Here is a 22,203-nt window from a genome sequence, read left to right on the forward strand (position 1 = left end):
GCTATGAGTTTGGTGCAGAGACCCATAGCTGGCCCTAATTTACACTACTCAAAAGATATTAGGAACGCCGCACTTTCTAAGAAACAAAGCGGGCATGTAATATGTAATTATGTGTCCCCTTTCTTCAACTGTGTTTTTTGGTGAAACAGACATGGAAACCTATAGTTTGCACATTTTCTGTGCAAAACATTGTTTTCTGCATAAAGTAATACTCATCAGATTTAGCTAGTCTTTTTTTAGGCAAAATGAGATGTAGTAAAAGTTAGTAACATTACATTTATAAAAATGTCTACAAATGAACTAGACAGCATAAGTTAGAAACCAGAAAAATATGTGCATTATGTTCGTCAATAAAGAAAAAAGTCAAATGTTACAAGAGATATGAACATCAGGCAAAAAAAAGATCCGCCACATGAAATGTGAAACATAAGCTGCTATTTTGGGACAGAGAAAAAACACCTCAAAATTTTTCCAGCAGCTACATGCTATCTCTCTATAAGAAAAACAAAAGAGCCTGCAGCTGTACTAAATAAAACCTGCTTTACAACAAAAAGAAAGGTGGTCCAGTTTTACATAGACGACGCTAGCTACTTTTGCGGAATTTCATCCCCGGATGTCTCTTCACTTTTAATCATGGCATTCTTTGCAAGTTCGTAACCTGCAAAGTTCATTGCACCAAGGGGAGCAACCCAGAAAAACCTGGGTAATGCTCCTTTAAAGAATCCAAGGGGGCCCTCCTGGCGGAGAATGGAAAATGCTATCATCGAGGTTGATATTGGTAAGCCATGGGGAGCCGTCATCATTCTAGTCTTTAGCACATCAAAGGGTGTAGTAACAACAGCAGCAATCCCTCCAGATAATGCCCCGACTGTGATCGTCTCCCATGCCTCCAATTCCCGACCCAGGAGATGCTGAGCAAGCTAATGAAAAACATAACAGAAACAGATTAATAAGATAATAAAGAAGAACATGGCATACGCACCATAATGTCAGCAAGTAATTTGCAATATGCTCAGGGTTCCAATATCATAGCCCACACAGCTAAAAGAAAAAACCCACAAGTCTTATTTCATCTATGGATAACCACCCAATGTCATCAGGAATTCAGGATCCAAATTCTAGTTTGGTTCAATGAGTGCTTGTGTGGATCATAAAATCATAGAAGTTCTGTTAAAATATTGGAGAAAATGATAATATGCTAAAAGTTAACTCGTCATGAAAGTTGAAAAGAGCGAAATATGAATCTTTAGCTAGTAAATAGCCATTTTAGTAAAAATTAACTACTACTACCTCTGGTTTTTATTAGTTTATCCAATTTTTTTTTAGGGTTGTCCCTTCTTAGTTTACCCACTTCTTTTTTTTCTCTTTTTGGAATGGTCCCGCAAATTGTTTATTATTGTCTTTGCATTCTCATCGACTTTTCTTGGCCCACAACACTAACTTCAATACAATACGCCAATACATTAGTACTTTCTCTTCCTTATATGACCCACATACCAAAAACTCCGGAAGCTCTGTGCCCAAAGAAGTGGGTAAACTAATAAAAATCGGAGGGAGTACTTTGTAAGCAAATGCAAATTGCATAAACCACGAAGCTAATTTGTTACACCACTAAAGTCCTCTAACATGATATCATCTAATAGGAAAATTAGCTAAGATAGAGTTTGACTTTGGATGATGGTCAAACTAATAATTTATAAGAGAAATTGTTAACAGTTAGTGAGGGTAGAAGAGATATGATCCATGGGTGGTGTTTTATAATTCTTTTGGTTGCAGGTGGCTATGAGATTAGACCGCTCACTAGTAGGTGGGTTGGGGTTAAGAATCCTGGCATAGTTAATGCCCAGTGTGCTCTTCTATATGTGTGTATCTTTGTTCCTTTGATTGTGTTCCGCTGTTCCGTCCATTTCGATGGCTAATCATTCTAGATAACATGCAACAAACCTATGGTACACCTGTAATCTGTATGCTTGTCTGAATCATGATCAAGAAAGAAGAAATGGACAAACATAAAAAGGGATTAGAAATAAGATTAATTAGATTGATCTTCGCTTACAGAAGAAGGTAAATACCTTCTTGGACTCAGCATACAGCCCCATGCCAGCAACATATAATGGAACCTCTCGGCAAAGAGTTACACCAGTTCCACGAAAAAATCCCTTGAGACCATCTTGTCGCCAAGTACCCACAATAGCCTCTCCGACATTCTCAAAAATCCCAGCCTGTAACCGCTGCTTCAGTACCTCACATGGTATTCTCGTTGCAGTTCCCAGCAATGTGCTACAAAATGATGCTAAAGATTGGATCTGAACAATATATCAATACCTCTATGTTAAAATAATGTCAACGGAAAGATATTTTATGATGAAACCGTCAATTAGGTGAGCAAAAAACAATAGAAGTTACAGAATAGATAAAAAGTTGAATAGTAAAATAGCTATAAAAAAATCTATATTTAAATTGTAACAAGTAAATTCTCAAATGAGAAAATCAGGCAAAAGTTGTTCTCTGACCAAACACGTCTGATCAGAACATCAGACAAAAAAAACAAACTAATATTAGATTAGGCGAAAGAGTAACCATAAAAAGAAAGCAGTTGCCAGTGCCCAATACAGTGAAAATGGTGAAAACAAATATAAAAATGGAAGGAAAAAAGTTTAGATGTGAACATAAACCATCGGGAGGATATATTCTTAAGAGCTCATGAAATTATAATCTATTCCAACAAGAAATCCACAATGAACTTATTGGTACAGTCTAAATGCATCATTAATGAGTGATAGGCAATATGCACACCGACCCGAAGGACCTTCTAAAGACACAGACTGTATGATTGAGCACTATGCAAGCTTATAAAGGAAAGTAAAGAATATTAAGTCACAAACAGCAGAAGCAAGAGCCATGAACAAGTAAAAGAACCATGAGTAGCAGTCTCCATTCCTAAAAATTAGATGTTTCCAGGGCAGTAATATTCCAAGTAATATACTCAAAATTTTGCATTTCTCATATGTAGTATGTACTCAAATCTAAGCATCATACACAATGGACAATCCATTCAAAGAGGCATCAATATTGATCACAGGAAGTTATTCTTAATTTTAGAATATAGAAACTCCAATAGCTATGTAATGCTCTCATGAAGCAGTCAACAATCAACAGTCACGGAAAGCTACATAAAAAAAATTAGCCAATCACTAGAATATCGAAGTGCTAGCTCTACACTCTACACTCTACACCCCTTACGGACAGAATATGTAAAGCATACCAAAGGCAATAACATTGCTAAACCAAGTTCTTCTGATGCTAATCAAGCAGGAATATTATGGCTGAGTACAAGGATAGGATCACTGGAAACACGTGAAATCGTGAATCCTCCCTTTTTTTAAGAGTTAGGAGTGAGCTGGAGCGCCACCATATTATCCACTGAACTAGCTAGAAGCAAAAGCAGCAATTTATAGAAAGTTGAAACAAGCTTTAAGACTGCTTTACCTTTCTATGAGAGATCGTAAGATCCTCTTAATAACTTCCTCCTTGCTAGGGGAGGCGTTCAGTTTTCTTTCTTTTTTTGGTGGGAAGGGGGGGACGGGGGAAGGAGGGGGAATCATATGAAATACTAGGGTGACTATGGAAGTTTGTTTCATGCAGCATTCAGGATGTTGCCATATGAATAGTAAAAGAGTGATGTTCTTTAACATTCACTGCCTGTTGTAGGCGGTAATAGATAGTTGTGATAGTGACAAATAAGATCATTTTGTGAAGCAAGTGATGCCAAGGACAATGGTAATGTTTTTCCATTCCCTTATCTTCTTTCACAAATTTTCCTTACGATTCATTACCACTTTAGAGGTGCTATTGAGTAATTATGAAAATTTTGTGAAGAAAAACAACACGTGTTTGAGGATGAAATTCTATTACCGTGGGCACGGGCACGGGCACGGGCACGGGACTTTCTTTAAACTTACATAATTCATCACTATTATGACCCCTTCTTACAGGCTACCAAACGGAGGGTTCAAAGTGGAAACGGATCATGTTGCCTTTCAGGTGCAGTTTGTGGATGCTATTAGCCTATTACCATGTTCCTTTCCAGTGATCTAGAAGAACATCAAGAATCTAGTCACTGTTCTACATAGCCTTTGAGTCAATTTACCCTCAAGAATGAGGTCGAGAGTCTAGTAGACAATTTTCGGTGTTAGCTATGGTATGGACTTCTATACCCTGCATAAAATTTCTTCTTTAGTAGGTTCTGTGATTTTGAACTTTCCCCTTATCTATCCAGTTCCCTTCCTGGTATAACCCTACAGGAAGTGTCATATGGATCCGACGTTCATGACTCATGAGAGTCTCACGAAGAATAGACAGGTAGAAGAAAGCTTACTTCCTATATGAGCTTGTGTTGCAATCCTTTTGTATACTGACCATATTCTCGTTACTGCCTGTCTTAAAATCTTGATCTAGATGAGAATTGGAGAAGATTATGAGGGAACTCCATGTGGTAATGGCTAATGGTCCAACCGTCCAAAACAATTTATTTAGTCAGGAAAAATTGTAATATATTTTTATCAGTAGTAATCACATAGACGACATGCGCAAATCAATAAAAGAGCACAAACTGATAACTAAACACGAATGGCTATTCTATACTTCCTCAGTTTTTTAATAGGTATAACTTTTCCGATTTAAGGAAGTTCTCTATTACTCGCAAAGTTGACATTTTTAGCAATATATTCTCTCTTTCTCTCTCCTAGCACATGGGTTCTTTTTCTCTCTCTCCTCTTCTTGGTCCTTGTGCTCATTTTAATCGTTGCGAGTGTTAAAAAACAGATGAAGTATATGGCAACTTGGAAAGTTTGAAAATTTATATATCCTCTAAATTTCTATATGGTGCACCACTGCACCAGCCAGCATGTTATGGAGATGCTACTGAATAGAACCGCTACCTGCAATTCAGGCAAATTTGGAGCAACGTTTATTAACACAAGCTTAGTCGCTTCAAAAGTTCCAGTTCGTAGTCCATGGCTGCAATTTTAAGAGATATGAGTCAAGGGAGCATAAATATAACCAAAAATATGATCAAAAAAAGATAAAAATGACAACTGACAAGAGAGAAGTAGTGACCTAGTAAACTGCCCAAGAATTGCTGGGATGGCACCCCTGTATAAGCCTCGAACTCCAATTTGTGGAACTCTTGCTATAACTTCAGGAAAAGAAAAGGTTGATGTTTGAACTCGAGTCTGAAAGCAATGAAGCATTGTTAGACAGCCTCGAGTTAAGAATATATTCTGAAAACTGACAGCTATATAAACATGATATGTTTCCCAGTCTTAAAAGCTGCATTCACTTTAATGGAAGAGCTAGGGGATCAGACAAATTGTTGAGCGGTAATACTGCGAGAATTTAAAGTTCACGTATGAACATGCCTTTATGGTGTCAACTGGGTGTAATAAAGATGTCGAGAGCCCAGAGGCAAGACCGCCTGCTAGAGCAGATCGTAGAACACTTCCAGCAGGAATTTCCACAGGTGGAGCAACAGGAACCACAGTAGCAGCCTCAAACCATACATTTCTGCATCCATCAAACAAAGGTGATGCAAGTGACTGGGGGCAGCACTATTTTAATAAACAGATAGCTCAAGCCAGGAAGAATCAGATGTTCCACATTGGAATATATATATATATATATATATATATATATATATAGGGGTAAGATCACATGAGAAATGAGAATGAATCTCAACCACATGATTAGATTAGAGTTACAACACTTGTTTATTAGAGTTATACCCCCCTAAAAAAATTTGATTCCAAAAGAAAAAAATTGTTTTGAATTTTTCTTTTCTAATATTCTTTTTTTGAAGTTACATCACTTTTTCATTAGAGTTACATCACTTATTCATAAGAGTTATATCGCGTAAAATTAATTCTCATTTCTCATGTAAGTATGCATTCTCATATGAACTCACTTCCATATGTATATATGTATATGTATATATGTATATGTATATGTATATATGTATATGTATATATATATGTATATATATATATATATATATATATATATATAGGTTTAAGTTCACATGAGAACCACCCTTATGGTGAGAACCGTGAGAACCACTAATTTTTCTTCATTTTACGATGATTTTGATCATTTCATAACATTTTTGCTCATTTTTTGTTTCACTTATTTTATGGTTTTGCTTATTTAACAATTTTGTGCTCATTTATCAACATTTTTGCTCATTTTACGTTTTGCTCATTTTACTTTTTTTTCTCATTGAATTTTTTCATGCTCATTTTACGTTTTTCTTCTTTTTTTGTCCATTTTACGTTTTTGATAACTTAATGTTTTCTACTCATTTTATGTTTCTGCTCATTTGTTACTTTTTTTGTTCATTTTAGGAAGTTTTTACTCATTTTAAGTGGTTCTCACGGTTCTCACCATAAGAGGGTTCTCACTAGAACCCAACCCTATATATATATATATATATATACATATATATAGATATTCTGTATTAAGTCAAATTTTTACACATTTGTGAAGCTTTCACGACCACCAACATAAAAGTTGTAACACTACCAGATCACGATATACCTACAATGAGGTGGTAAAATTGAGGGAAAACAGCATGAAAGCCACACCCCGCCATTATACAGTCAGAAAAGAGGGGGTTACAAACAAAGATCCTTTCTATTATCTCCCCACAATCATGATAGATAACTTGCAGTTAACCATCAGGATCCAGAAAATCCATACTCCCATAATTAGAAAATTAAATGGAAAGGAAAGGGAAAAAATAACCCTCCCTCCTCAAAGATCCCCTCAAACCAAATTATAAAGAATCCTCTGGAACAGGGACATTATATATTGCAGACATGTGGCTAACCACTACGTCCTCAACAGAAGTGAGTGATTTAAAAATCCAAAATTCAGTGAGCAAGAATTTCGTGATCAGATCTCCCGGAGCTAGTCCAAACTCTTCCTCTTACTATATACCACCTGAGAGAGCAACAATAGGACGCCAACCCTACTCTAGATCCTTGCACACCGAACTTCATCTTCTCCCAAAAACTCCTGCAAGTGATTCTTAAGGTCCACTCTTCTCCTAAAAAGGTGCTTGCACTATCACTTTTCCATGGAAGAGCATAACCAATATCTTTCTCAGCAAAGCAAACATAACATAAAAATGGCAGCCAAAAATTAAAAAAAAAATGAAAAAAGTTTGAAGGGCAAATAGCAAGAATGTGTACATAATACGAGCCACACTAAACATATACAGAAAGGTCGAAAAAACTGATGGTTTAGGCATTTCTTTCAGACCACTGTCTCTTTCCTTTTTGTTCTTTGTCACACAAAAACAGAGCTCTGACACTGATTGCAATACTCTGAGACTGCTCTAACTACATGATCAAAAACAAGAACTAGACACAACCAGACAAAAGACTAATTTCTTCCAAATAGAACACTTCATATCGCTTATTAACAAAAGAGCAGTCTTTCGTTGTAAACACAAATATTTCGTTGTAAACACAAATACCACTGGCTGGAACAAGGTAGGAATATAGTCATAGAGGAAAAGGTACTGTCTATTTGACTTCCTTCAAGATTCTAATTTTCCTTCCCAGATTAGAGTTGATTTTGGCTGAAGGAACCCAAGATGGTCTTGGATTTTAATGAGAAATGGACATACTTGGGGAAAGAGAATCATGAGAGAAGCTGGAACCTATGCCTCATTTATCCAATACAAAAAGCTTCAATCTTGAATTATCTGCTCCAACCTCATAGTGATCTGTGATCCCACTAACATCCTTCCCATCTGAATTACTCGACTCATCAATAGCACCAACTGCATTGACATGGGAAAGATCTTCTATGTTCATCATTATGGTCCCTTGTACACCTTTTACCCATTTTCTTGTTCAAACGGAACCAGATTTCTGATTTTGATCATGGAGTGATGACAAGAGAAGAAACACCTCTCCAGCACAAAGTGCCACATACTATAGGAAGCAATCTTTGAGCCAGGAACAAAGACAATTTAGTCAAAAGAAGGGCAATTAGAGGACTACATGAACTGTTCACTGGAACACAGTAGTATTTTCTTGACCTATAAATTAAATTGCACTTAAGGGAGAAAGAAAAGTTGCCTGATCAAGGATATTGGTGACTGGAAACCCTCAAAACCTCTGAGGTTACTATTCTATAGCACTCCTTTCTGACCCTTCCTGAACCCCTCTCATAGACTCATAGATCCATAGTCCTATGATAAAAGTTCTTTGCTTACTACTTTCACTCACTTCATTCCAACCCATTTCGAACTCACCTCCTAACTTTATCACTTATATGTTATCAAGATTAACCTCCAAGGCTAATGAGATCATTGGAAGCTAAAGCTGGCCTATTCAATTCATCTCTGCAAGGGCTCTCCTAAGAAGTTCATCAACATTCCTATAACAATAAGCTATAAGCCAAAACTGAAGTACAGCATTACTCAAATCAGATAAAATCTTTCCCTTACAGTGAGCAGGGCACAAATTGAGATTAACAACGATACTAAATTCTATAAAGCGACATCTCAATATCAGGCCTGGCTATAAACAGCAATTGAATTTCACAGCTAGAGAATACTTGCAATGAGCTGAACTGAATATCCTAGCTTAGAGAGCATCGCCTTCATCCTCGCAAGATTCAACTAGAGCAAGAATACAATAAGGATTCTCCAATTGTGATATAGAACCCACCAGATACCCTGAAAATTTATAATTTTCATCACAATGAAAGGAAAATGGAATTTCTTAAATTCATCATCTTTGTCAATGGTCACAAAGCACAAGAGGAAGAAAATCATACAGAATAAAGTCCCTCAAACAACTGGAAGAGACAACTAGAAGAAACCCCTCTAAGAACTTGTAACCAGTGGCAAAGAAACCACCACCACCGATACTCCAATATTGCACTTGATTTGAATTCCTAAACTCCTATTGCATAGACAGTTAATACTCCAATATTGTAACCATACCACGTGAATAATGAAACCCTTTTCCACTTTGTATTTCCCTTTTACTGTTGCCAGCAGCCAAGCAAGATCTTAACTAATAATTGTTCTTCATTCTGATAAAATATTCTTCTTATAGTGTGAGAACCACATGATAAAAGAAACATTTGATCTCCAAGCCTTCATTATAATAATATTTTTAATGATGACATCATATACCACGTGAATAATGAAGTATACAGTATAAAGAACTATAATAATGAAAAGTTCTCTCACCGAGGATCATCTTGCAAACGATCAGAAGGTAGCAACATCATAAAATTTCGAAAATGTCCATAAGATATGGACCCTCCAGCATCTGCATTCAAAAATCTCATCATAGCATCTGCATTGTCTTCATTAGCAGGAAGTCCAGCATTTTTTAGAGATGCTAAAATTTCACTTTTCTGGAGTGTGCCAGACTTGCTCAGGCATAAAGAAGTATAAGCACGAAGAATTGTTGCTTCCCTCTGTTCCATCAAGGTCAAAAGCTGCTTCCAGCCAAAAGATTTTGCAAATAGGTGACTTCTAGCACGTCGCAGAAATTCTCTTGCATATTTGCGCGGTAATTTTCTTTTTCTCATCGCTATTTCAAGATCTTCTAGGTTTACTTGGCCATCCCCATCCCGGTCCAGCTCCTCGAAGAATTTCCTTCCTGTAAAAATTCATGACCCTTTGTCTTCAGTGATCTTTTGGATCCAGAACCCCCTCCCCCAAAAGGATAACTTCACCTTTATGGTTTGGAAGTGCAAAGAAGGACCTCAAATAAACCAACGAGGTTGTGCAGATAAAAGAAATAATGACCAGAAGGGAAGAACTTTTACTTATTTACATTTAATCAACAAAAAAACCCAAGAAACAGAGCCGTGTTCTAGTGGGGTAGAAATGTAAATTCACTCACAACAGTCATCATATAACTTGCTGAATTCTACACACATACATATGCACATAATGACCGATACCAGATACTGTAATAGTAGCATGAATCACTAGATCTTCTGTGTATACTTATGTAAGATGAGAAACTGGAATTTTGTTGCATTCAAGTCAGCAACATCTCCTCACAACCTTTGTCATATCGAGTATTTCGCTTTCTAGTGAGGGTCAAAGTCGTTTATACTTGATAGAATTGCACGCCGATTGAAGCACAAAGAACAATACTAAAACTTTAATTGGTATGCGTGAAAAATCCTATTCAAACAACACTTGCAACTCAAGCATCAATGAGAGTACATACCTCCCAGCTATGTAGCATGGGTACTTCTTCTGGGTCACGTACTCGTACCCGCACCCGTACCCGATATGATACGTATCATGTATGGGTACGCGTACCCTTTCCTAAAATTTCAAAAACTTGCCGTTTTCTATCCCCGTACCCGAATCCGCACCCGTATCCTTACCCGTCTATGTGCAACCTAGCCTCCCAGCACCAAATAATAGATGTACTTGCAAAAAATATACATCATACTACAGAAACATTGTTGATTTCTTTAGTTGCATCACCAAAATATCCAAGATGTACATATTTCTAACCAATATTTGTTTTACCGGGTGTTACTATACAGACGTGTACATCAACATAACCAAAAAATGGTCGTCTTTAAAAAAGACTTATATTAGACAATCTCTAAACCACATTTTGGAATCCACGTTATAATAGATTAGAAGGGTGACATGCAAAATGTTAAATTTACTTACTCTCCATTCCTTCCTTTCATTCATTACCCTTTTACTCAGTCAATCTCAGTTACGTTCTCGTGGTTGGTCTATATTAGATACAAAAAAATCTCTGAAACTGTTTTCTGAAGAAAAACCTCATAAATAAATAATAAGACCACTACAGCAAAAAGGACAAGAAGTCCAACTATGATATATACATAAAAGTACTCAGAGAAATTGTATTGAACATCAGAAATTGATTACTCAGAGAAGCCGCCAAAGCATGAAACTGAACAGAGCACAAAAAAATTATACCCCACAGATGGGCTCAGAGAGTCTACTCCAGAAGATCTTATCATATAGTTCTGCGTGCAACACCCACAAAATTAATATACATGTTGACTGCTGACCTTCCTCTGAAATCTAACAAATGTGTATTTTAACATGCAGATCCACCAAAAGGGAGACTGGACTAATTCAGTTCACCCCACTACCTCAAACGGCCTGTTTCAAACGAAAGATGCAAGCTTGCACAGCAATAATACAAGCTTCCCAGTCTGTCCTTCAACCATACACATAACACATTAATAGAAAAGGGTTTTGATTGGCCTCCTACAGCAATTCAATATTGAGTTTATCTAAAACTTCCCCTTTATCCTTTCAGCACCTCTTGGTTTATCGAAATGAAAAGAAAAGAGATGTGAGCGTTTTTAGTAGTATGCAATTATTTTATACTTCCTCCATAATTTTGATGCAAATTTAGAAAGTTTATAAGTCTATGACTTCCATTAGCCCCTCATCCAGCATTCAACTTAAACATAATGTTAACCTCTCCAATTAATAAACCGCATTTAAAAGACCCCATTATTGATTTGTCCAACTTCACAAAACATTACCTCCCTCCAATCAATTACCCCCAATGAGATACTGCCATTTTCATCATCTAACACCACCATTTCATCGTCTCTCTCCACCAACCGCAACCTTCACCAAAACCCAACTGCTCTTGTATAAGCCCAACACTAGCACCAGAGATCGGAGACGTCGAAAAATGAAGAAGCACCACCACAACCTCAGAATATCGAGCACCACCATTGCACCTTTCTCTTCTCTCTTTCTCATCTCACTCTCTCTCCTCTCGATCTCCTTTATCACTCAAACTTCTTTCTCAATCTGTTATTTCACTCTCTCGATCTGCTTTCTCACTATCTCAATCTATCCCTGTGAAATTTTTAGCATGGATGATATAGTTTGTGGTGGACTGGTTGTTGTGGGGTGTCAAGAGCTATGTTACTCCGACACCTTCATTTACCTCAAAAACCGGGTGTCGTGTCATGTCGTGTCCGACACGACACTTGGATACTTCATTTAAGCTAAAAACTTGTCTTTTCTCTACAAAATAGCCGAGTCGGACATTTTGACACCCGTATCCGAATAGACACTCAATCCGGGTCTGAGTAACATAGGTAACAAGTCATGAGTAAGTGGGGTTAGTAGCGGTAGAGGGATGTGGGAAGTGGTTAGTAGCGGTAGAGGGATGTGGGAAGTGGTTACCCTGATGATGGGCCAATGAGGTTTTGACGGTGGATATTGGTGGGTTGATGTGGGTTGTGGTGGCCACGGTGGCTCTAGTGGTAATGTTAGTGGTGGGGAACAATGAGGTTGGACGTGAATTTTGGTTGGGTGTGGAAGCTGGGCTTGGTGGTTGTGGTAGTAGGGTTTGTGGGTGATTTTGTTGGTGGCTGTGACAGTGGGTCATGACTCATGAGGTGTTGGTGGCAATGGTGGTTTTGGTCGTGTCATTTCTTAAACCCATATTCTTTCCCCCTTTAAGTTTATCAAATGGGAAACTCTGGACCAAAGACCCACTAGGCCCCTAATCCTTTATCTTAAACCTTGTGCCTTCCCCCTTAGTCCCGTCTATGACAAATCAGAGGAAGTATAAAGATTTAGAGGAATAGACATCAGATTAACCATCATCTAGATGTAAGCCTTTTATGTGTCTGCAAAGAAGTGAAACTACTAAACACCCAACGATACTGTAGCTCCGCTTGTCTTCAACCAAAAGAAAACACCAGAGCCACTTTCCAAACAACAGAGTTGCTTTCAGATTCAAAGGCCCTAAAGCCTAGAAAGCTAGACTTCATTCCTTAAGCCCATAGCTATGTTTTCCAGACTTCATCTCACGTCACGGAGGTCCGATCCTCAACACTCCAACATGGATATGAATACTTCCTCACTTAGGGCCAATATCATGGAGATTTTATATATATAAACAGAGGCACACTTAGACACATACCTATTCCGACACAAATACCCAAGTCAGAGTAACATAAGCCTACAAACTGTAGGCCCTACAAGCTAGATCCATTTTGACAAAAAAAAAAAAAACATATTCAAGGATAATCTTCCCCACCCATGACCTAAAAAACTCCCTCACAATTTCCACCGCCTATAGGCTACATCAGATAGTCCAAAAAGTTACAATGGCAAGCAAGATTAAACGACTACAGCACGGTCCCCAAAACAAATTCAAACTCATCCTCCACTTATCTAACCAATGAGAGACTTTCTTGAGCACTAGATCCTAGAAGAGACTTCTCAAGGATAATCTTTTCAATGAGACCTCACACTAGCAAAATGTTAGGACACCCCAATCTGCCATGGAAGCAAAGTTTCAAAAGAAACCTCATTAACAGCAAACCTGGCAACACTATATTCATTTAGAATAATGCAGGAAAAGAGGCGAAGTTAGTGATTTGCAAATCGTAGAAACACACTGAGTTTTCTACAAAAACATCGGAGAGGAACCAAATAAATTTCCCTACAATTCAAACAGATGACAACAATCACTTCCCCAAACACCTTAATCCCCGAAACCGAGATCCACTCCCCTCCATATAACAACACAAAGACATCCACTATGAAAGCAAACAAATAAAGATAGAGGATTTCCACACCTCAAGCTTGTAGAGTCCCTAAAATATCCGTCTAGGTCAAAAATTCATTGAGACCCTAAAACAAGACTAACAAAGACAACCACCCACACACACCTTAACCACCAAAACCCAAACCCACTCCCCTCAAAATTACATGGCTCAAGACATCCACCATAAAAGTAAACAAGAAAAAAAAGAGGGGATCTCCATACCTTAGTCTCGTAAAGGCCCTCACATCATCGTCTAAATTCATAAAGACTATGAGAAAACACTAGCAGAGACACACACAGCGACCACTCCCCCCCCCCCTTCCCCACACACACCCAAAAAGTATTGTTATGCAAAAGCACTTTGTTGTGAAATACCAAAAGAGGCAACATAGCGTGAAATATAAGAGTAACTTAAGCCTCAACCTATCTGACTGAGGTAACTTAAATTATTCTGCAAGACTTTAGGTATTATATCCAAACATATAAAAAACAGAAAAGCAAAATCAATTATGACGTGCTATAATTAACACTCCATGCATCACTGCACAAAAAACGAAAAATCTACAAACTAAAGGACCTAATGTTTCATATCAAAGTTTGGAAGCAGTAAGTAAATTATTAAAAGAATACCTTCTGCCTCAGTGTATCTGAAGAAGTCTTGCACGGATATCAACTTCTTCTTGTCAGGAATGTCTTTAGAAGAACGTCCAAGTTGAGGCACAAGCTCCATAAGTTCTGCAATTGACACAGTTGACAGCGTTGATTTCAAGCGCTCGACATTGGACAAGGGGATATTAAGTAGCCCACTCGCCAGCTTTTGAGCTGATAAGCCTCCTGATTCTTCACTATTGCTAGCATTCGCGTTTTCATCTTCTTCTTTCATTGGAGATGCAACTCCAACAAGCGTAGATGGTACTCCACCCACTCTAGCAAACTTTAAATTCCCGAAGAAGACATTCACATCTGCCTTTTTGCCCTCGAACATATTAGTCACCGCCTTCCAGTGATCAAAGTGAGAGGGGGGTGGAGGTGAGGTTGGTGAAGATTCATAAAAGATTTCCTCATTTTGTTTAACACTGTGATCAAGCTTTTGGAGATTTTGTGTTATCTGGTCAAAAATGAGAGCTACCACCAGCTCAAGGCTTAAATGCTTCCCTTCATTACATTTAGTATCCTCTGTTGGCATCATCATAACAAACATTCCCTTTTTTGTTTCTTTTGTCTTGGAGTCATATAGAACTGAAGATTTTGGTGAGTGGACAAATGAAGCCTTTTCCTCATCACTTGTCTTTGAGCATCTTTTCTTTCCTAATCTAAAAGACGCGGGAAATGCCTGGGCAAAACCATTGAGAAACACCGACCATGTCATCGCAAATTGCAAACAGTTCACACATGATGCATCTTTTTTCTCCCACTCCCTTTCTTTCGACCTTTCCTTTAGCACATTAACCTTAGGATCAGCATTAGCACAGTTTGGAGAAAGCATGCCTAAAATGGTCTTTATTGGGAGCTTTATCGACGATCCTTTTTTCTTGTCCTCACTAGTATGGGAAGGGATACTTTTCTTCTTCGACGGAGATGAATGAAGTTTACTGTTCCTACTATTGACACTAACACTGCCATAACTATTCAACTGCCCTAAAAGTTCAGCATTACGAGTGCCACTCTTCGCCCTCAACCAAGCTAACTCAAACTCCTTTGTGGCCTTCTTAATACCCGCTTCTAAAGGCGTAAAAGCATCTTTAACAACTTGAATTGAATTAAGCAATGATTCAACAGGGTCATTCCTAGATACCATCTCTAAAACCCTACAATTAACCCCTCTACCAACCCAGAATTCAGAATTTACAAACAACTTCAGTACCAACAAACGCGTCACGGATAAATCAAATCAATCAACTGCAATCATCAAACACATTCCAATATTCTCATTCAATTCAGAGTTCAAACACCAGCCAAATTCGACAAATGAGATCTTTGCAATAATAACAAACAAAATAGAGATTAACCCAATAACAAATGAAAGAAAATTGAACAAAATTAATGAGATTCAGTGTCGATGTAACTATTACTTGGATCCCATAAAAGAATTTTCTCCATGTTTAGCAAGAAGCTAAATTGAAGCTCATAAACTTCAAGAATCAACTTCTTGATAAAATTAACAAAATGGGCACACCTGAAATTGAATAAAAATAAAAGGGTGAAGTTTTATTTCAACTATAATCTCAAGCAGATTAAAGAACACAAGTTATCAAGTGTATATTTTTCTTTTTTTGGGTTTCTTGAAGTTCTTATTTTAATGAAGGAGAGAGAAAGATAGTATACCTGATAAATTTTGAGGATATGAAAAAGAAGAGAATTTTCTGATGATAATAAAATTTACCCAGAAAATTTTCAGACAAATGAAATGTGTTAAACGAGAATTGTAGTGGATGGTAGTGAGAGAGATCAACCCTTTTTTTGTTTTTGTTTTGGCGTAATTTTTCTGATTTTTATTTTTTTGGGGGGTTTTAATTCTTTTCAACTTCTTTTTATTATTTTCTTGTCTCCTGCTTTCTTTTACTGTTGGTTTTGTTAAGGAAATAACCTAAAAGAGAATCTGTTTAAAAATTTTAAGGAGAACTAAAAATACATGAATTAATCCCCTCAAAAAAAAAATACATGAATTAAATGATTTTTTTAATATGGATAATGGATAGACATGAAAGTGTAAACATGAGCAAATGACACGTAGGATCAAAAAGGTTGACGGTTGCAGTTTTTAATTCTCAGCAACCTAACCTCCATGTTGATCCAATGAGTGAATTATGTAATTGTGATGTGATAGGTTGGGAGATTGAGGCTATGTTTAGTTCACCTGAAATTTTCTGATCTGAACTTATCTGATCTGATTTGAATTTATTTTTTCTGATCTGATCTGATCTGATTTGAACTGATCTGATTACAAGATCTTATCTTTTAGATTTTTCTCAATATATAAGAAAAAATATAGTCATGTGGGGTCTTGTTTGATTCGCCTCAATGAGTACTTTATTAATATTCAATTATTATAATTTTTACTAATATGTAATGAAAGATATAATGATTTTTAAATATAAGCATGATCTGAACTGATCTGATCTGAACTTATTTTTTCTGATCTGATCTTATTAGATCTGAAATAAGCAAAAATAAGGTGAACTGAACATAGCCTGAGGCTATGTTTAGTTCACCTGAACTTTTCTGATCTGAACTTATTTTTTCTGATCTGATCTGATCTGATCTGAACTGATCTGATTACAAGATTTTATCTTTTAGATTTTTCTCAATATATAAGAAAAAATATAGTCATGTGGGGTCTTGTTTGATTCGTCTCATTGAGTACTTTATTAATATTCAATTATTATAATTTTTACTAATATGCAATGAAAGATATAATGATTTTTAAATATAAGCATGATCTGAACTGATCTGATCTGATCTGATCTGATCTGATCTGATCTGATTAGATCTTAAATAAGCAAAAATAAGGTGAACTAAACATAGCCTGATTGAGTGATAAAAGGATTGTCGATCCTTTTATTATTTAAATATATTAAAACATTATTTATATATCATTTCTCCCCTCTTTTATTACGCATATATTAATATTTTATTATAATGTGTGTAAAAAGGTTACTCAAACATTTTTCGATAGGTCGAGATCCTGTTTGGTATTAGCGTTTTAGAAAGCGTAAAGCGATTGGATAGGGTTAAAATGCTATTTATAATATTATGAGTATTTGATAAGGTAATTTGTAGTAATATGTAGCAGTTGGAGTAGATTATGAGTATCGATTCTAGAACGTTAGCAGGGGCGGTTCTTGGCCCATGCAGTAAGGGCAATCGAATAGGGCCCCGAAAAAACAGGGGCCCCAAATATATTTTACTTTATGGATTGAATAATTGACAAAAGAAAACTGTTTGGAGCAATGGTAAGGCCACGCAGCTAATGAATGTGAGGTAGGGAGATCGAATCCCCTTAAACTCATTGAATTTTTGCTTTTTGGGAAATTGAAAAGATGTTAATTACAGCTCTAACGTGTAAAACAACACACATGCTTGTCCATGACAGCTATCTTTTCATATTCTAAACCAGAAACTTTGTCTCATTAATGAGCAGAAACTTTGTCTCATTAATAACTCCAATTAGAGATGGCAATTAGGGGTGTTCAATGTCGGATACCGGATCCGATCTGATCCGAAAATCCGGATATCCGAAAATTTCGGATCGGAAGAATTGCGATCCGAATCCGATCCGAAATTTTCGGATCGGATCACCGGGTTCTCGGATCGGATACCGGATTTTCAGATCGGATCAACGGATTTTCGGATCGGGTTCGTTGAAATTTTTGAAAAAACCTGATCCGTATCTGATCCGAAAACCCGAAATTTTTTCCGGATACCCGATCCGAAATATCCGAAATCTTAAAATCGGATCGGATATCCGAAATTTCGGATCGGATCGGCGGGTTTTCGGATCGGATATTTTTGCACACCCCTAATGGCAATGGGTAGGATCTGGACAGGGTCCTCTAGGATCCAGATCCAGATCCGTTTTTTAGGCAAGGATCCATATCCTACCTGGATCCACTGGGTAATAAAAATGAGGATCCATATCCGTATGGATCCTATGGATCCGGGTCCTAAACGGATCCTTTACTATTGTCTTCAAACTAACCTAATTTTCACAATATTCAAAGATTTTAAATGATAAAGTTATCTAATATCAACCAAAAAATACATTTAATTTTTGAAAAATAACCATTGCAACTACTTACAAGTATTGAATTATCAAACTGCAAATTAGTTATCAACCCAATGTTTTCGAACTTAATTATCCTATAAATTCGCATAAAAATCACATATTAATTAAAATAATAATCTGAAATTCAAGTAAAAATCTGTTTTACATGTACTAACTAATATTTAATATTATCAAAATATAATATTAAATTATAATAATATTATAAAAATGGGTAAACGGATCTGGATAATAATTTAGGACCCGGTCCAGATCCGTTTTTTTAAGGAGGATCCAGATCCTACCCGGATCCATAGGGTCCAAAATTTGAGGATCCAGATCCGTTAAAAATGGATCTGGATCCACGGATCTGGGTAGGGTCCATTACCCATTGCCATCTCTAACTCCAATTCTCCATGTTTTAACATTTAATCACTGCACTATAAAGAGCATACTATTATAAATCGCACACTACCCTATTATATCTGAATTTCGAACCATGTAATTTTTTTTATAATTTTAGTTTGAATTTTATTAAGGAAAAAAGTCAGCTCATACAAGGTATTTGAAGAAAAATAAGAAAGTTTAGCCCCATGCTAAGAACTCAGCAATCAGCATTCCTGTAAAGGCCTTGCATGGCCAATGTGTCCGCCACCATTTTTTATCTCCCTACCTTTATAAATAATGGAAATGTTAAGCCACAATTTTCTTATATTGCGGATAAAATCTGAACAATGCCATTGAAGCAAAAAAGCAGCGGCATGGCCAGATTACTTTTTTGGTTATTTTCTTTCCTTTTTCCAATTTATTTTACTTTTGATTTTTTACATTTTACTAGAATGTCAGTGATTGGTGTTTTCTCATCCATCTCTTTTTCTATTTAATTATTCCATACTTTTTAAGTAAATATATTTTGTAATATGATGTAATTTGACATTATTATTTAAAATGTGAAGAAAATTTTAAATTAAGAATCTTATATTTGTTTTCAACTAGTATAAATTAAGGGCCCAAATTTAAAAAAGTGAATAGGGCCTCCGTCACATTTGCCCCGCCCCTGAACGTTAGTATTCTTAACGTTTGAGATTTAGGGCATGTGCACCCCAACTTATTTTCAGTTCAGTTCGGTTGTTTAATTTTATGTCGAAGAGAACAGGCCCTTAGGAAGTGTTTGGTTCTTCAAGATCAGGAAAGGGAAAAAATATGATATATAATTGTTAACAAATGTTTTTTAATTTCTTTTTCCATTTTCGGTTTAATAATTGCTTTATTTTATGGCAATTCATTGTTTTTCTTTCATATTACCGGGGATAAGATTTAAATATTTATTTTAAGGACAGTAAATAACTAATACTTCCTCTGTTTCTTTTTACTTGCAACGGTTTGACTTTTACACTATTCACCAACTCTACTTAGTTTATGTTTGATAATTTATAGTTAAGGAAAAACATATTCATGTGGGATCTTGTCAGATTCGTCTGAATGTATATTTTCCGAATATATACTTTTTTTATTTTTTATTTATCGGCAATTAAACTTATTGATGGTGAAATTATGCATTGGCAAGCGTGAAAGTCAAACTGTTGCAAGTAAAAAGATACAGAGCAAGTATCTCACGATATATCATACTCCAAATTCTACAAGCATTTTAGTTGAAATACGTAATTTTTTTGAGTAGTTAAAAGTCGTGTACTCCTTCTCCTGTGTAAATTCTTTGAAAAATAAATATTGAATTTAACTATTGAACTAACTAATTATATTGTTGTAGTTCATTTCATATTTAAATAAATGTCATTCACTATCTTTTATGATTTCAACAGCTATTTTTGCCCAACACTTGTAATTACATAACTACTTTAAACGTTAATTGCTAACAGCAACTAGTAGACAGTTAATAGCTATCCTCCCTACAACTAACAATGAAACTGCTAGTTTCACCAAACATACCCAAATTTCAAGGTATTTTCATGAACACCTAAAATTAGGTACTTTAAGCACTTTTTTTTCATATTTACTACATATTTTGTAGAAATGAGTAATAAAGAATATACAGATATAAAATGTTCAAATTTTGTAAGAGGGAATAAATATTTATAGGTATTCCCAAAAGCATCATAGAGGATTTAATTTGTTGTTGCACCCGAGTCCCTGGAACTCAATCTTATTTAACATCGTACCACCACCCCTTGGGATGAGCAATCACGATGAGTACATGGTTTCAAATCTAAAACCAATCAAAATTTGTCGATTTCAAAATCAAAATCAACATTATGATGACTAATCGTAGATCCACTTCTGACCCAATTGTGGCTGGTTTCAGTTATAATTCTCAATTTTTTGGACCCGGTATCCATGAGTATCCATTTAACTGGTTTTTAAAACTGGATATCCGATAAACTTGGTTCTTAAATTGGATATTCGGTCCAAATATAATAAAATTGCAAATTTTATATAAAAATGATATATGAGAAACATAAAATAAACCCACATAACTAAACATTACTGAGTAAATTATATGAGAATTTTATAATACAAAATAAAGTATTGAGATTATTTTGTTGTTCCTATTTATTTGTTGTTCCTATTTTGAATAGTTTTGTGAGAGGAAATTGATTAAAGTAGGAATAACTTTCGAAAACGGAGGGAGTATTACTTTTTGGTGGGTGGATAGCTCCAAATAAATAAGTTTAAACAATGTAGCAATTAAAAAAAAGAACATTTAAGGAAAATTTAGCAATTAAAAGAAACAAAAGGAGTATTTTAATTTCCTAATAATCTTCTTCAATACGATCTGCAACCTCGTCATTTTCTTCCACTTCATCTTCATTATTATCTTCACCATCAGCTTCATGTACGTGTATCATTCAGTTTAACATCTATCCAAATGAGCCTTGCTAAGGCTTTTCGTCTTTCAAACATGGAAGCTTTTCGATGGTCATCAAACATCCCTACGTCAACACTTCTACAAACACTTGCTTCATGTTGCACAATTGGTATTCCAAGCTTGCGCATTTTTATGAAATTATGAAGTGTACAAGTTGCAACAATAATAGGCATCTGATACTTTTCTGACATTTGTGGCATATTATGAAGCACTTTCCACCTTTTCTTTAAGCGACCAAATGCGCATTCAATGGACATTCTCAGTGATGAATGTCGATAGTTGAAATGTTCTAGCATCCCTTTAGGTGGGCTCTTCTTATATTCCGGTATGTGGTATCTAATCAAGCGAACCGGAGACATGTACCCAACAGTATTCGAGTATCTAGAATCCACGAAATAATATTTTCCTATCATTGCAACGACAATCACATTAGAATCCTTGATTGTTAAGCTATGGAAGGAAAATATATACATTTACCTAGTGGTGGATGCGGAAACTTGAATTTGGAATTAGTTAAAGCATCCTTTCATATAGTAATATCAATGAGCACTTCCTTCCCATCCCACATGGATAAATGTGAAAATTTTATCAAAAGAACAAAATGCCATAACATTCCAAGTTTTAGATCCCATGCGATTTCTAAATGGTACACCCTCAGCATCACTTATACAAGCTTTTATCTGGGTTCCATCTACAACTCCATTACTATTAGTACTAGCTTTTTATGCAGTGCAATGACATTTTTAGGCCTAATTATTACTAAGTAGTAAACAAAAAGAAAATGCAAGTTAGTATTTTAAGTTCACCTCCATTTTGTGAATACAATTCTTTGAAATACAATCAAATAGTACTCCTACATTCTGTTCTTTATTTTGCAGTCATTAACTCTTTGCATTTAAGTAGCATTACAATATTACTCCCTTAGTTAAACTTATTTC

The 22,203-nt window shown here is 35.9% G+C and overlaps 1 protein-coding gene across 1 annotated transcript; it reads right to left on the reverse strand.

Annotated features, from left to right (window-relative positions):
• Nucleotides 1-314: 314 nt before the first annotated feature.
• Nucleotides 315-16,194, reverse strand: LOC104886842 (calcium-dependent mitochondrial ATP-magnesium/phosphate carrier protein 1). Its single transcript, XM_010671372.4, has 9 exons — nt 15,945-16,194; nt 15,692-15,795; nt 14,250-15,518; nt 9,269-9,686; nt 5,421-5,565; nt 5,119-5,234; nt 4,941-5,019; nt 2,073-2,306; nt 315-920 (listed from the first exon to the last, which is right to left on the reverse strand). Exons 3-9 carry the CDS (start codon nt 15,415-15,417, stop codon nt 588-590), a joined length of 2,493 nt encoding a protein of 830 aa, XP_010669674.1. The 5' UTR covers nt 15,418-15,518; nt 15,692-15,795; nt 15,945-16,194; the 3' UTR covers nt 315-587.
• Nucleotides 16,195-22,203: the final 6,009 nt, after the last annotated feature.

This window comes from Beta vulgaris, chromosome 2 (assembly GCF_026745355.1).
Source record: "Beta vulgaris subsp. vulgaris cultivar EL10 chromosome 2, EL10.2, whole genome shotgun sequence".
NCBI lineage: Eukaryota > Viridiplantae > Streptophyta > Magnoliopsida > Caryophyllales > Amaranthaceae > Beta > Beta vulgaris.

Excerpts from the sequence above, each read along its gene's own strand:
- LOC104886842 (XM_010671372.4), bottom strand. The coding sequence starts at position 15,417 with ATGGTATCTAGGAATGACCCTGTTGAATCATTGCTTAATTCAATTCAA. Across the intron at positions 9,687-14,249 it reads CAGATACACTGAGGCAGAAG|GAAGGAAATTCTTCGAGGAG; the intron begins GTATTCTTTTAA and ends GAATTTTTACAG. Across the intron at positions 5,020-5,118 it reads ATTCTTGGGCAGTTTACTAG|CCATGGACTACGAACTGGAA; the intron begins GTCACTACTTCT and ends TTAAAATTGCAG.